Below are 14,713 nucleotides of genomic sequence, written 5' to 3'. Positions count from 1 at the left end.
CCACCCTGTTTCTGCTTAGGAGTGGGTGTGGTTGGGGGGGGGGTGCGGAAAAGAGGGCAGTGAAAAATCAGCCCCAATGTATCCAAAATAGCTTAAGCTTCAGATATTATAGTCCCATATTACACCTATATAGATACATGCACACAGACACACATGTCTATATGTGTGCATACATGTATACATACACCCATGCACAGATATATAGATATCACACACTTACAGATATATACATACATTTACACACTCTTAACTGATACAAACTTACCGTCAAGAGGTGTATTAAATCCATATTTGGTTCTAAGTGAGGATTTGCATCCTGAAGTGAAACCAGTTCATTAAATGTAACATACAATTGCTGCATTTTAACAATGTTCACTTTATTATCATCTATCCAGTCCGGGAAAGCTACATGAACAGCAATCAGGTCTTTCAAGTGAACGCCCAGGATTGGAATCTTGAAGCCCTCACATTCGGCAAAGGCCTTTCGATAGTTGCAGTAGTTTCCATTTGAAGAGACCAGTTCAGTCATTTCGTTCCAGACCTGGTAAAGAAAATGGAGGCAAAAATGTGGAAGTAGGTAAAGAAAAGTATTTTTTTTATATTAAAAAAAACTAAATATATAAGCTCACATTAAATCAAGTGGGAACTTATCCATTTTAAATAGTTTGGCAGAGTTTGCCAGATAGACCTACATATTGAAAGATTCCCAGCGTTTCTGTAAACACCCCAATTATGGGTACATCTGATTTTGTATATAAACATGGATAGAGCAGGGGATTACATTCTGGACATGTAGTTCTTATGAATAGAGAAATTGTTATCTCATTTCAGCTGCTTCCATTAGGTATACACATGTAAGCAGTGGGAAGGAACTAATTACATATTTTAAATAATAAATACATGAACAAATTAATGCATGCAAAACAAAGTGACCTGCAGCCCATTGGGCAGAAGCCACTTTAATTGATAGACTTACTCTAACTCATGGAAGAAGGAGAAATGAGATGTGTTTCCCTTAATTTTCTGCGCTCAAAAGCAATAAAATAAAAGGGAAACATGTTCATGATAAATTCCTATCCAAAGATTGCTAAGTGAGATAGAGAGGAGACATGTGTTCTTTAAGGTCAAAGCCAGTCTAGGCTTGGACAGTGACTCAGCTTTCAAAGAAATACCGTCCAAGAAAAGTATAATTTGCTATCGGGCTAAAAATAAAACCACCTTTTCCCTTCTATCATACTTGTTATGAAAGGGGATACAAGATCAGCTCGTACTGTGGCGAGAACTACTTCAAATCTTTATCCATTTGTTCAGATAATAATTGTAAATAAACCAGTTTGTGGATTCAACCTGGTCTCACCTTGTATAACTTCCGTGCAGAAGATTGAAGGACACATGGAAACGTGTAATAAAATCACGATATCCAGTAAATATAACAAAACCCTATTGTTACATCCCTCAGAGTTATGTGACCATGTAACCAGACAGATAGTGGCCAGTAACGAACAAACTTCTGAATTTATGAGAATATCCAAGGGAGACTTGAAATTTGTATCAATTAGCAGTCGGAGATTAATCAGACTTGGCACAATCCATTGGAGGGCAGATAGTAAGAAATAGAAGCAATGGGCCAAATGGCTAATTTCCTTCCCATTCTTTCTTGTATTTTTAATGACACTTTTTACTTTACCTTTGTAACTTCAGGAGCAAGGTGTGAACAAGTTTCCTTCAGGCGGGATATGGCACTATGGCTTAAGCCTCCTACGACAGCCATCAGCGTATTGAAGTTCTGGAGCTGGAGTAAATTCTGAAATAGATGTAGTAGAATACAAGGCTGCTTGTGTGAAAGATGTAGCAACATACCACCACCTCCACAGCACATTCAAAAATATAGTGACTGGCCAGCAATTGTACAGAACGCTCGCCCATCGCAGCTTAATGTTCCCCATGTATTCAGGGATCGAGTTATCAGGACAGAAATTCTTAGTATGACAAAATCTTAACACAACCGGATGACACCATTTTCTTGAGCAGAACTGGATCACGTGCCACAAAGAACATGCTGAGAAATAGGATTAATGGATTTAGAATTTAAAAACATAAATATGGGAATATAGCAACATAGGAACAGACGTAGGCCATTCAGCCCCTTGCACTTGTTCGACGCTATTCGATTAGATTCATGGCTAACCTGTACATAAACTCCATCTACCCACCCTGGTTCTGTAACCCTTAATGCTCCCGCCTAACAAAATAAATCACTCAATCGCAGTTTTGAATGTTTCAGTTGACTCCCAGCCTCCACAGCTTTGAGGGGGAAAAAGAGTTCCAGATTTCCACTACCCTATGTGTGGAAATTGTATTTCCTGACATCACCCCTGAACAGTCCAGCGCTAATTTTAAGGTTATATCCCCTCGTTCTGGACTCTCCCACCAGATAAAATAGTTTTTCTCTATCACGATAATCATGGTAAACACCTCAAAAGATCACCCCGTCATCTTCTATTTTAACGGAATACAAACCCTCTCTATGCAATTAGTCCTCATAATGATTTGTAGAAGTCCATGGTTAATTTAAATGCAGTGCCTCAGCTAAAGAAGCTAATTAAATAACACGTACATTTGCGCATCATCAGTAAACAGGCCAAACAGAACCATTTGTGCAAATGAAGTACACACATAGGATAATAGTAAGGAGTATATCCTCAGATATTTTGCCTATATCACAGAAAATGGCAAATTTAACTACATTTGCTGATACTGACTGTGTTATTGGTAATGGATTAATACAAAAGCATTACCGTGCAGCTAATGAAAACACTGAGGTACAATGATTGAATAGATAATAAGAGATACATACATGAATATATTGACTATCACACTGCAAAGCTATGTATGCTGCCACACTTCTAAGTAGAAACAATTATCAGTACACAATTTGTTATTCTTAAAACATTCTGAATAGGTAGGTAGCTGTCAGGCAAACTGGAAAAGCTATTCTTTTGTGACACGCTATCTTTAACTTTGTTTTCTGAACCAAACAATAAGGTTATTTGTCCAGTATTCCTTTTAACAAATGGCACTCCAGTATTAGATTCCAGTAAGCTTGCCAATACTTTATGATGTTGTTTTGCTGGTGCACACTATAAAAATCTTTCACATTCTGTTACTCTGTGGAGTCGCCTGGGAAAGACTAGCTCTTGGGATTGTTGAGTTGATGGTAAGATAAGAGAACTGGGGTGAACTAACCCTCACATAACCTAGCTCTTTTAACTTTAAAGTCATGGCTCCATAACATCGCCTGACTTTGCCCATGTCTCGGGTCATCCGCTACTGAAATCCTCATCAATGCCTTTGTTACCTCTAGGCTTGACTATTTGAATGCTTTCCTGGCTAGTATGTCTCCAACACTCTACCCTCCATAAACTTGAGGTCATCCAAAATTCTGCCACCCATGTCCTTACTCGTACCCGGTCCAGTCCAGTCCATATAATTCTCCTGCGCTCACTGAACTACAGTGTTTCCCTGTCAAACGGTATCTTGATAATAAAATTCTCATAACTGTTTCCAATTCCTTCGTGGTTTCACCCATCCCTATCTCTGTAATCTTCTCCAGCCCCACAATGCCACCAAATTATCAGTGCTCCTCTAATTCTGGCCTCTTGGTCATCCCCAATTTTAAATGCTTCACATTTGTTGGCCAGGCCTTCAGCTGCCTGGGCCTGAAGCTCTGGAATTGTCTCCCTAAACATCTCTGCCTCAGTTACCTCACTTGACTCCTCAAGACGCTCCTTAAAACCTATCTAACCAAACTGTTGGCCAGTTGCCCTAATATAGCCTTTGACTCAGTGTCTAAGTTTCACACTTCACTCCTTTGAATCGCTTTGGGAGGCATTATTAAAAAGGTGCTATTTAAATATAAATTGTTGTTGTTGTTGATAGGTTATCAACTGGAAAAGAAGAACAAAGGTCACAAAAGTCTCCCCAAAACAAGTTTGATGGAAGTACAAGTCAGGAGTGTGATGGAATACTTCCCACTTGCCTGGATGAGTGCAGCTCCCACAACACTCAAGAAGATGGACACCGTCCAGGACGGAGCAGCCCACTTAATTGGCACCACATCCACAAACATTCACTCCTTTCACCACTGATGCACAGTAGCAGCAATGTGCACCATCTGCAGGAATACACCAGGGCTCCTTTGACAGCACCTTCCAAACCCATGACTAATACCATCTTGAAGGACAAGGGCAACAGATAGGTGGGAACACCACCACCTGGAAGTTCCCCTCCAAGCCACTCACCATCTTGACTTGGAAATATATCACTGTTCCTTCACTGTCACTGGGTCAACATCCTGGAACTCCCCTCCTTGCAGCAGTGTGTGTGCACCTACACCACATGGACTGCAGCGGTTCAGGAAGGCAGCTCACCACCACCTTCTCAAGGGCAACTAGGGATGGGCAATAAATGCTGGCCCAGCCAGCGAAGACCACATCCCATGAAAGAATGAAAAAAAGGTGGGTCTGGAACTCCGTAAGAAATCAGCATGGGACAATGACAAATACAAACAGGCACTAATGGCATTAAAGGCTGAAAATCCATCAGACTTCAACTTTCCCAAAACCTTAGTTACCTTCAATTGCTTTAATTTATGTGTTCACAGGATGTGAGCGTCACTGGCTAGGCCAGCATTTCTTGCCTATCCATTCCTAATTATCCATTCCTCGAGAAGGTAGTGGTGAGCAACCTTCTTGAACTGATGCAGTCTGTGCGGTATAGGTGCCCCCAAGGGTGCTGTTTGGAAGGGAGTTCCAGGATTTTGATTCAGCAATTGGGAAGGAACAGCGATATAGTTCCCAGTCAGGATGGCTCAGAGGGGAAGGTGTTGGTGTTCCCATGCATCATTTAAAACGAACTTGTCCGATCCCAGCAATCCGATTGGCAATAAACAAGTTGAGACAGCAAATTCAGCTTTGAGAGTTAGAGCGCTTTGAAGATGTCATCAGTATGATTTATTCAAACAGCTCCTTCACCAGTGACATTGGGAAATCACAGCCGCAGTAAAACTCTACAACCTGCCAACAAGATGATACAACACTAAGACTTTCACGAAAATGGAGGCTAAGTGCTCTCGATATCCCCCCCCAGGATTTGTTGAGCTGATATCACAATGCAGCACACCGTTTTCGTGGAGCAAAACGCACTCCATCAAGATTAGTGAGAAGGATACACATTGCTGGCTTCCAAATTCAATGACACCATTCCCTGTTTAGCAGGCTCTAAATGGGCGAATAAGCCTCCAATATTTTGTACTGTATATACAAGATAACATACAGTTTGCATTGTGTTAGAGGCAGTGGCGGAATGTGAAAAGTTGAGATGACATCTTTTGCTCTTTTATTAGGTCCTTTCCATAGACTTAAGGGGCCTCCGCGGTAAAAGTGGGCTGTCCAAAGCATCCTGCGAAACCAGCTCTAAATGTGGCCTTGTGAAGCGACCATAAATCCCAAACCACAAATCATGTGACTTTTGGCATTTGGACTACAGACAGTATCAAGTCTCTGGAGAACACTTAAGTAAATATGAGCATGGGGAGGGTACCACACAGCCATTTGTGGAATTCACACATCCCATTGTGAGAGGATGGGCTAACACCTAAGGATTGTGGGGTTTTCAGACAGCCCGTCTCCATGGTTCATGCTAGACAAAAGAGAAGAGCAAAACTCAACAGCCACTATCGACTTCCTAATGTATGACAATGGCCTCCGCCATCCAAACGAGACTGGGTGGGCCTCAGGAGTATTAATCCAGCAGTCATGAGATCGAAGCTGGTCTCAGGGACTGCACCCTTATTATCCCAAGGCTCAGCAGAACCCTGAGAGCCATCAGTCATCAGCAGTCCCTAGTCTGCGAACCAGATTCTAAAACTAGCTGCAACATATCAAGCAGCCAAATTGCTAGAACATGAAACAGATAAGGTTACCTTAGCCAAAATTTGTCTAGAAGAATGAAGGCCAGAGTTAGAGTTTCAGGAGGAAAGGGAGGAGGAGAGAATCCCAGGAATGAGAATAGGAGCAACCTTTCCAGCTGGAGAACCTGGAGAAAGAATTACAAGCACAAAAGGATAGGGAACTAAGGCAGATTGAAGCAGCCAGGGAAAACACCTTTACATAGTTTTGGGGGGGGGGGGGGGGGGGCGCGGGTGGTGTGTGTGCCACTGGTAATTTAACGACCCTAGCTCAGAAACTAGTTTTGATTTCTTAAAGCATTCCCGACCAATGTCCCAGTTTGAAGAGGAGGATGTGGAAGCTTTCTTCATGGTCTTGGAGAAGCTGGCAAATCAGTTAAAGTGGCTGGCAGAGTCCTGGACTCTCCTCATGCCAGGCCAGCTAGTAGGAAAAGTCTGTAAGGTCTACACTATGCTGCCTTCAGACAGCTCTGCAAATTATGACAGACAAATGCTGCTATCCTAAGTGCCTATGAACTTGTACCAGAGGTGTACCACCAACAATTCTGCAACCCTCATGAAAAACCCACACAAAATTTCCTCAAATTCAAGAGAACTAAACCGGTGGGTGTGAGCCCTAAAAATTGATTGTACCTACGACAGATTAAGGGAAATAATTTTGCTGAAGTAGTTTAAGCCAGTCTGAGAACCAGTTTACTACTGAATATTTAATTGGAATACACGCTCTAAGGGTAAGAAAGGACACATCTCTTTCCATTCAAAACACACTGATTATGGGCAGTAAAAAAGCAAACACATTCTGTCCGTGACATAACTTTTTTAAAAAAACTTATGCTATTGGTTTCTGCAAGAAGTGTTCCCAAAGTCATATATGAACAAAAGCTTGTATTTATACAGCACTTTTCAGTACCTCAGGACATCCCAAAGTGTTCTACAGCCAATAAGGTGCAGTCACTATTCTAATGGAGAAAATGCAGCAGCTAATCTGTACACAGTAAGCTCCCAAAAGCAGCAATGTAATAATGACCAGGCTACCAGGAGTTTGTTTTTTAAAGTGGTGTCTGTTGAGGGATAAATATTGACTAGACCTCTGGTCATATCTTCACTGCTGTTCTGCCACAGGATCTTCTATGTCCACCTGTCTGATCTGAAAGGAAGCAGCATTGGAGGTTCACACTGAATTTGGCGCTCAAGTCACTGAAGGGGAACTTAAGCCCACAAAGTTTTGAACCAGAGGTAGCAGTGATACAATGGCGGCAAGCTGCTAACCTGAAGTTTCCTCCTTGATTGAAATTTTCCAGGGAATAGCAGCCGGCTAGTGTGAAGGTTTATGCTTTGAGACAGTTATGATGTTCCCTGGTGTGAATGCATTAACTGGCATCACCTTCAGAACTGTCAGAGGAAGGAATTGAAGTGGAAAGTTGGGTTGGGTTTTACTTAGTACAAAAAATAATTACACTGATGTTTATCTCTAGAATTAAAATAGGCTCCAAAATGTTGGCAAATATGCTAGTCACATGTCAAACAAGTTTCAACAGGGTAGGGGCCAGACCCTTCTCCCTTTTATATCTCTCACCCTCCGAATTCACATCCGCTATAGACAATTTTTAAACCCACCATTGCTACAAACTTCACCTTTCTTTAAACATATTCAAAGCTGGCACATGCACAATACACTGAATGGCTTCCTTCAGGGCAATGGTATTCCACAATTTCATGAGGCTATACCTGCAAGTTAAGCTACAAGTTTATAACCTTGTGTTTTCAGTCTAAGTCCTTGGGCTGGATTTTTCTGGACCATCCTCCACCCCTCCCAACCCCCAAAGGAAAAGCTTTGTTTGGGGATTTTAGGTCCAAATCATTCAAACATATATTACTCATCCCTATCTGTGTCACTTCTCCCCACTTCCTTACCTCTGGCCGGTTTCCTGCAATGTGACATAATATAAACCAGAGGAGAAAATGGAGGAAACACCCAGGAACAAACAAATAGAGGAACACTCCACTAACTGTTCAGCGAAAGGTCAGATAAAAAGCCATAACTTTCCCCATCCAATCTTATCTAATGACACATCATAGATTGTCACAAACATTCAATGTGTTGTTCCATCAACAAATGTAACCAGATAAACTTGATACTCATTAATTATGGTGTATTACATTTAGGTTTTTTTTTAAATAGAAAATGTATTGAGTACAGAAGTTCTTTTAACTCTGCCCATTCTATATTGGCTATACATGAACAGCAACAATAAATTAACACCTTGTTATATTCAAATCCTACAAAAAGAGTGGCAAAGTACATAGAAAGTCAGAAAAGACCATTCCATCCATCTAGAGTTCACATACTGTATAGAGATTACTCCAAGCAAACAAGATCCAATCAGTCCATGTTAGTGTTTCGCTTCCATACAGGCTGTGGTCCTAATTCATTGACCTACCTTGTTCCCATAACCTTTGAACTGGTTTTCCTTCAACTATTAATAGAATCTATTTATCAATGTTGACATGGTCATTGTTTCAATCACCAACTCTGTTAGTGCATTCCACATCCTCACAACTTACTCTTTTAAAGCATTTCTCCCGCTTGCCGGTCAAAAGCTCTTGCATGTAATCTTGTATCCCTGTCCCCTTGTTCTAAACCAGTTTAATTCCAAAAAAAACTCTTTCCCACTGTACTAATTTAAACATCTCTACAGAATCATCCGTAATTCCTTCTGTTCTAAAAGCAGGTTATTCCATTATGGACTCTGTTCCCTTAGCCACTACTTGTGGATTTCTTACTTAATGGAACACAAAGTTTCCTTAGCTCCTCTGAAAGAAAATGAACAGAATTTAATATCTGCATAACCCTCAGAGTAGTTTAACACCCTCCATACTATTTAATATCTATGACTCTCAATGTTTTTTAATATCTTTTCTTTATTCATTCATCAGATGTGAGCTTCGCTAGCAACACCAACATTTGTTACCCTTCCCTAATTGCCCTTGAGGTGGCGTCGGTGAGCCGCCTTCTTGAACTGCAGCAGTCCATGTGGTGTAGGTACACCCACCATGCTGTTAGGGAGGGAGTTCCAGGATTTTGACCCAGCGACAATGAGGGATCAGTAATAGAGTTCCAAGTCAGCATGGACAGGAACTTGCAACTGGTGTTGTTCCCATGCACCTGATGCCTTTGTCCTTCTAGGTGGTAAAAGTCATGGGTTTGGAAGGTGCTGTCAAAGGAGCCTTGGTGATTTGCTTGTTAATCCTCAATTCTCAGTCTCAACAGATAACATTAAGTCAATATTTTGTGACAAATACAGACATAAACACATTGGCTAACATTGGCTCAGAGCTGCTCCCTCCCAATCTAAAGCAGTAAATTCTGGAAACATTACAAAATTGGAATCAATTCTGAGGAAATCCCTGGCCATTATAAAGGACATGTTCCGTGATCTGCCTCTTTACTGATGAGGCTTTGGGCTTCTTCCCTTGGAGGGGCAGGTTGCAACTCTGATTGTGGCACCTTATCAGGGCAGCCATCTCCATTGGTCCACACCTGTGAAGGCCCACCTAAGTATTAAACTGACTCTCTCTGTGGAATTTGGGAAAGGGACAATGCCTGGGGGAAATCGTGAGCAAAAGTCCTGGCCCACAGAACCTCCACCTGCCTCCTGCCCTATTTATTTAGGGGCAACTTTAGCCCAGGGATTTCAACAACCACTTGCTGAGGTAATGCATGTTTTAGTCCACAATTTTGCGCCTCTTTTTTTGATAAATTATTCACTCAATGTATCGTTAAGATTTTCTGAAGAGATGGAGAAAGACTTTGATGAATGTGGGATGGAACGTTAAATAGTCCCGAGGGAACACAATTGTTCTTGCATAACCAAGGAAAACAACTGAGCAGGGCTGAACCTAAGTGACGTGATGATGAATAGATTCACTGTGGAGTTTAATTGAATTATCTCCAGGAATCAGAGAGAAAATACACAAAGTTGATTTCAGGAGATCAGATGGGTTGGGCAGATTCCCCAAATGTGCAAATTGCTACAATTCTGTCCATCCCTGCTCCCTGGTCCTTGGATTTCGGAGTGCTGCTAAGAATCATCCCCACACTTGCTGCTGAATCCTCTTCCCTCTCCCCCCCCCAACCCTGTAATCCCCCTTGCTCCATCACTCACCTGTGGCCCGAGTCCCTCAGCGATCCTGGGCCTTGGCTGGTTGCATTATTGGCTGCAGCCACTGCCTCCTCTGTGGCACTGCTGAGCAATGAAGAGCTGCCAGCCTCTGATTGGCCACTCTCCTGGTCCTTGATCCCAGGAAGGCCCAGCACTGCCCAGCTAAGTGTTTGACTAGCACATAATATGGTGGGCCTTTCAGAAAAGAGGTGACCCAGAGCTCTCGCTGACAAGTGAGACTTTTGGCTACATCAGTAAGGCAGCCTATTTCCACTTCCATCCCTACCTCAGCCTTGCCTGTGTTGAGACACAGCTTATCACCTCAACAACATTTGCTCTCTGGCTTCCCGAGCTTAGAAAACTCCAAATCATACAGAACTCTGCCACTTGCAACCCGACCTTCTTAATAACTATTCACCTACCACCCAGATGTTTGATTACCTCATCTGGCTCCCCAATGCACCAAATTCAAAATCTTCATCCTCACTTAGAAATCCCTCCAAAACGTCATCCCATCTACCTATTCCATCTGATTGAGCCCTGTCAGAGCTACATCCTGCTCTCTCCGAGTCTGGATTCTCCTCTCCAGCATGGGTGGCAGAGGCTTCATGTGTTTCATCCCCTCAAATTCCTTTCCTAAACCCCTCTGCCAACTCTCCTCAAACTTCAGAAACCTCAAAACTTATCTCTTCAACCTTATCTTTGATCACTTCCTCCAAGCTTCCTCTCAGTTCGTGCTCAGTGTCCATCACTTCCTCTTTTGTAATGTCCCGTGTGGGGTTTAGCTTTGAAATGTGCTGAGACTGTCGGATCATCTCAGGCAGGACTATGTTTTGTGAATTTCAAATTGTAGTAACTTAATGTAACTTTGGCTTTAACTGCAGACAGTTTTGGACTATGGAAAAGTTTTCAAGAAGTAACTGGTTTGCAGAACAATTTTTGAGGTCTGCACAGTTTCCTTGTGATGAATTGTCAAACAATGTACCAGTGGAATGAGATGGAGGTGAACTACTTTTTCCATTGGTAGGAAAACCACTACTGGAACCATACAAGGAGGCCAGTCTATGGTGCCAATGCCAAGTCTCTACTGGAGTAATCCATAACTAACCCCCCCACCTCGCTCTCCCTATGGCCCTGCATCATCCGAAATGTTTATCAGTTCTTCCCTAAGGAACGCAACATTAACTGTGACTTATGTGCACCGCTTAAATACTTTCTGACTGAGACTGAGCTACACACAAAAGCGGGAACACAATGGGAGATTGTGTAACCAATATAACCACAAGAATTGTTGCTTCTATTACTCACCTGGGCCACATTAATGAACTTGGTGATGACCTCTGCCCTTTGCACAGGTGTCTGCTTGCTAAGAACCATCAACTGGAGCCACTGGGAAATTCCATTAAACAGTGCAATGGATCTCTCCAGGGTTGGATTATTCATTAGGCAGCGATGTGTAACATAACTCTGATAATCTGTAAACTACAAGAGATCACCATTTCATGAGTTAATTAAATGTCAGGAGACTTCTAAAAGCTTGGCTTCGCCATAATTTTTTTTTCGATCGATAGTTGATGCCCTGTACTAGGTATGGGTCTCTGTCCTTCTTTGATTTGCCAATGTAATAAGTGAATGTTTGTCTAGTCTGATTCAGGATTAGGTTGGAAGATCAACATCCCTAATTCGTGGAAATGATTAATTTTTCACAGAACCGCCATAACAAAGTATATTTTACTCTGTTGTACTGATACACCACAAGTCACAAGCCTTGCTCGTGAATAAAGCAGTAAGATCAGTCTGGGTTTATTAAACTGGGTAAAACCAGCTAGTTTCAGGTCAAATCGCTGGCAATCAGGTCCCATTGTGGTGTAGACTACAACAGGCCTGCTTGAAGTCTGGACCTAGGATAAATTCAAGCTGCACTTACTGCCTCAGGGGGGTAAAAAAGCACCTAGACCAGGATTTTCCAGCCCCATCGTGGCAGGACACATCACAGGAATTTCGGCTTGTGGCGGGCGGGGCCAGAAAAATCCCGCCCTTAAGAGTTGCAGGGGGGAGTGGCATTGTAGTAAATGTCACTGGACTAGTAATCCAGAGACCCAGGCTAATGCTCTAGGGCCATGAGTTCAAATCCCACTGCAGCTGGTGGAAATTAAATGCAATGAATAAAATCTGGAATTGGAAGCTAGGTGGGATGTTCCCATCCTGTCAGTGGCAGGCATCATCATGGGCAGGACAGGAAAATTTTGAGAGATGACTCTTGGCCGCTCCCCAAATTTTCCAGTCCCACCCGATGATGCCCACTGCTGGCAGGAATGGAAAATCCTGGCCCTGGTCTCAGGAATGGTAACCACTGATTGTTGCAAAAACCCCATCTGGTTCACTGATATTCTTCAGGGAAGGAAACCTGTTATCATTACCCGGTCTGGCCTACATAGGACTTGAGATCCGACCCATGTGGTTTTCTCTTTACTGCCCTCTGAAATGGCCTAGAAAACCACACAGTTATAGATGGCTCACCACCACCTGCTCAAGGGTAATTAAGACTAGGCAATAAAAACTGGCCTTGCCAGTAATGCTTGCATATTAAAAAAGAAACTGAGTCCCAATCCGTAATCCTTTTAAGTGTCACTCCCAAAATGTATTCGATGACCATTCTGCATACAAAAATCAAGAAATATTGGAGATATTGCCTCCATTCAGTAACGGTAAGAGTTGCTGGGTAAGGCTCCCAGGCCTCTCCATTGCCTGGTCAAAGCTGTGTAGGATTGGCCCTGTTTGGTTTGCTCTATCATCCGTTGTTCATGAAGTGCCTGATCTGGCAGCCCCCTCTAATGGTCTGACAACGATCAGGGACTTGTTGCACGAGGTATGAGCCATGTCAGCGCAATACTCAGCCTGCAAATATTTTCATTTGGTGGGGAGGGGGTGGGGGTGGGGGGCAGTGGCATTTGAAAAGCATGACAATTAAACACAGCAAACCCAACACTCTGAAGCTGAGGGTCACTGACCGATATCCGCCGAAAGGATTTATACTCCAGGAAGGAAAGGTGTTCAGCCAGCTCCAGTGGCTCTAAGTGATCGAATAACAGAGAAGCTTTCCCCTTCTTCTTGGAGATTTTTTTACGTTGAGTGACACGTCTCATCCAGTCGTAGGACGGGCTGTTTGTAAAGTAAGAGTAACGATAATGGATTGATTAAAATCAGCAGACTAAACTTCGCATAGCGTCACATTACCACAGTAAACAAAGAAAGATTTGCAGATATAAAGCACTTTTCACAACCAAACAACGGGAAGGGGCTTTAAAGCCAACAAAGTACTTTTGAAGTGTAGTTGCAGTCACTGTTGTAATGTGGGATATGCAGCAGGCAGCCACAAACAGCAAACACCTTTATGCCACATCAGCACCTTCTTTAGTCTTTAACACTGCATTAACACTCCCCTTGTCCTGGTGTCCATGACACCTTTGTCAATCTCTCCTTAGCTCCCATTTATCCCTAACCTTCTATCTTGCTCCACCTGCTCCATCCCCTCTTAAAACAGTATAAAATCCATCAGATTTTTACATCTCTTTAGCTTTGAAGAGTCATACAGACTCGAAACGTCAACTCTGTTTCTCTCTCCACAGATGCTGCCAGACCTGCATTTTCTGTTTTATTTCAGATTTCCAGCATCCACAGAATTTTGCTTTTACCTGAAGCAGGTGATCTGGTCACTTATCTCATTGCTGTTTGTGGGAGCTTGCTGTGGATTGTCTTGAAGTGTAGCCACTGCTGTAAAAGTACTTAATTAACTGTAAAGCACTTTAGAACATTGAGGTCACAAAGGGCACTATGTAAATGCAAATCTTTCTTTTTAATCTTTTTACCTGACATAAACTGGTAAAATCCCCAGTGCACTCATGCTGTTGTAAATTGTTCCCAGCATAAGACCTTGTCCTAAACAGATAATTCAATAAATTAGAATCTTACCAGTTAGCTGAGAAGGCTTTACAATCACAATGGTAACGGGTGGGCACAGTATTTACACAGAGACACGGGGGCCTTTTTAAAATTCTTAAATCAACACTGTGATTATGTACAACATGGATCTTGCAGTGATTATGAATAGTCAATCCCACCCACTGATTTAACCATGAACTATGGAAGCTCCTGACAATACCAGTCACACAGAGGTCACCAAGGGGACAAAATTGAACTTCATTGCACCAGTTTTCTAGGTGGAAAATGGGTGCAGAGAAAGGCCAAACTACAGAACCCTCACAGCCTTGGAAACATGTCTGAAGCTGTGTTGCCTTAGACACCTGTACACACATCCTTAGCCAACACCTAACACAGACATTAGGCCTCTCGAATATACCAATAAGGGGCTTAACACCCATTTTAGAACCAAAGCTGGAAATTGGAGAAATTTTCAGACGCAAGCTTTAGTAATTCTATTTGCAATGTTTCCATAAGAACATGTTAACAAGTTTCTTTCCAGTTTAGATTTCTCTAACACTCTGGTTTTTGGTCCAACCTTGAGCCTGTTGCACCCTTAACTTCTGATATACAGATCTCCTACAACACAGCAAAACACCAC

At 42.4% G+C, this 14,713-nt stretch overlaps 1 protein-coding gene across 4 annotated transcripts in view; it reads right to left on the bottom strand.

The window, feature by feature from the left end:
* The window catches only part of rasgrp3 (RAS guanyl releasing protein 3 (calcium and DAG-regulated)), a 125,225-nt gene that overhangs the window by 23,048 nt on the left and 87,464 nt on the right, over window positions 1-14,713 (bottom strand). For 3 of the 4 annotated variants that reach the window (XM_041177522.1, XM_041177514.1, XM_041177506.1), the window contains 4 exons: window positions 13,143-13,293; window positions 11,440-11,613; window positions 1,688-1,804; window positions 266-541 (listed from right to left, as the gene is read on the bottom strand). In XM_041177522.1, coding sequence (XP_041033456.1) covers window positions 266-541; window positions 1,688-1,804; window positions 11,440-11,613; window positions 13,143-13,293 — 718 coding nt within the window. The remainder of the gene's footprint in view (window positions 1-265; window positions 542-1,687; window positions 1,805-11,439; window positions 11,614-13,142; window positions 13,294-14,713) is intronic. The other variant, XM_041177530.1, reaches the window with a different exon arrangement.

Source organism: Carcharodon carcharias, chromosome 2 (assembly GCF_017639515.1).
Source record: "Carcharodon carcharias isolate sCarCar2 chromosome 2, sCarCar2.pri, whole genome shotgun sequence".
Classification (NCBI taxonomy): Eukaryota; Metazoa; Chordata; class Chondrichthyes; order Lamniformes; family Lamnidae; genus Carcharodon; species Carcharodon carcharias.
Note: the sequence above shows the minus strand (reverse complement) of the source record. Positions and strands in the feature narration are given on the sequence as shown.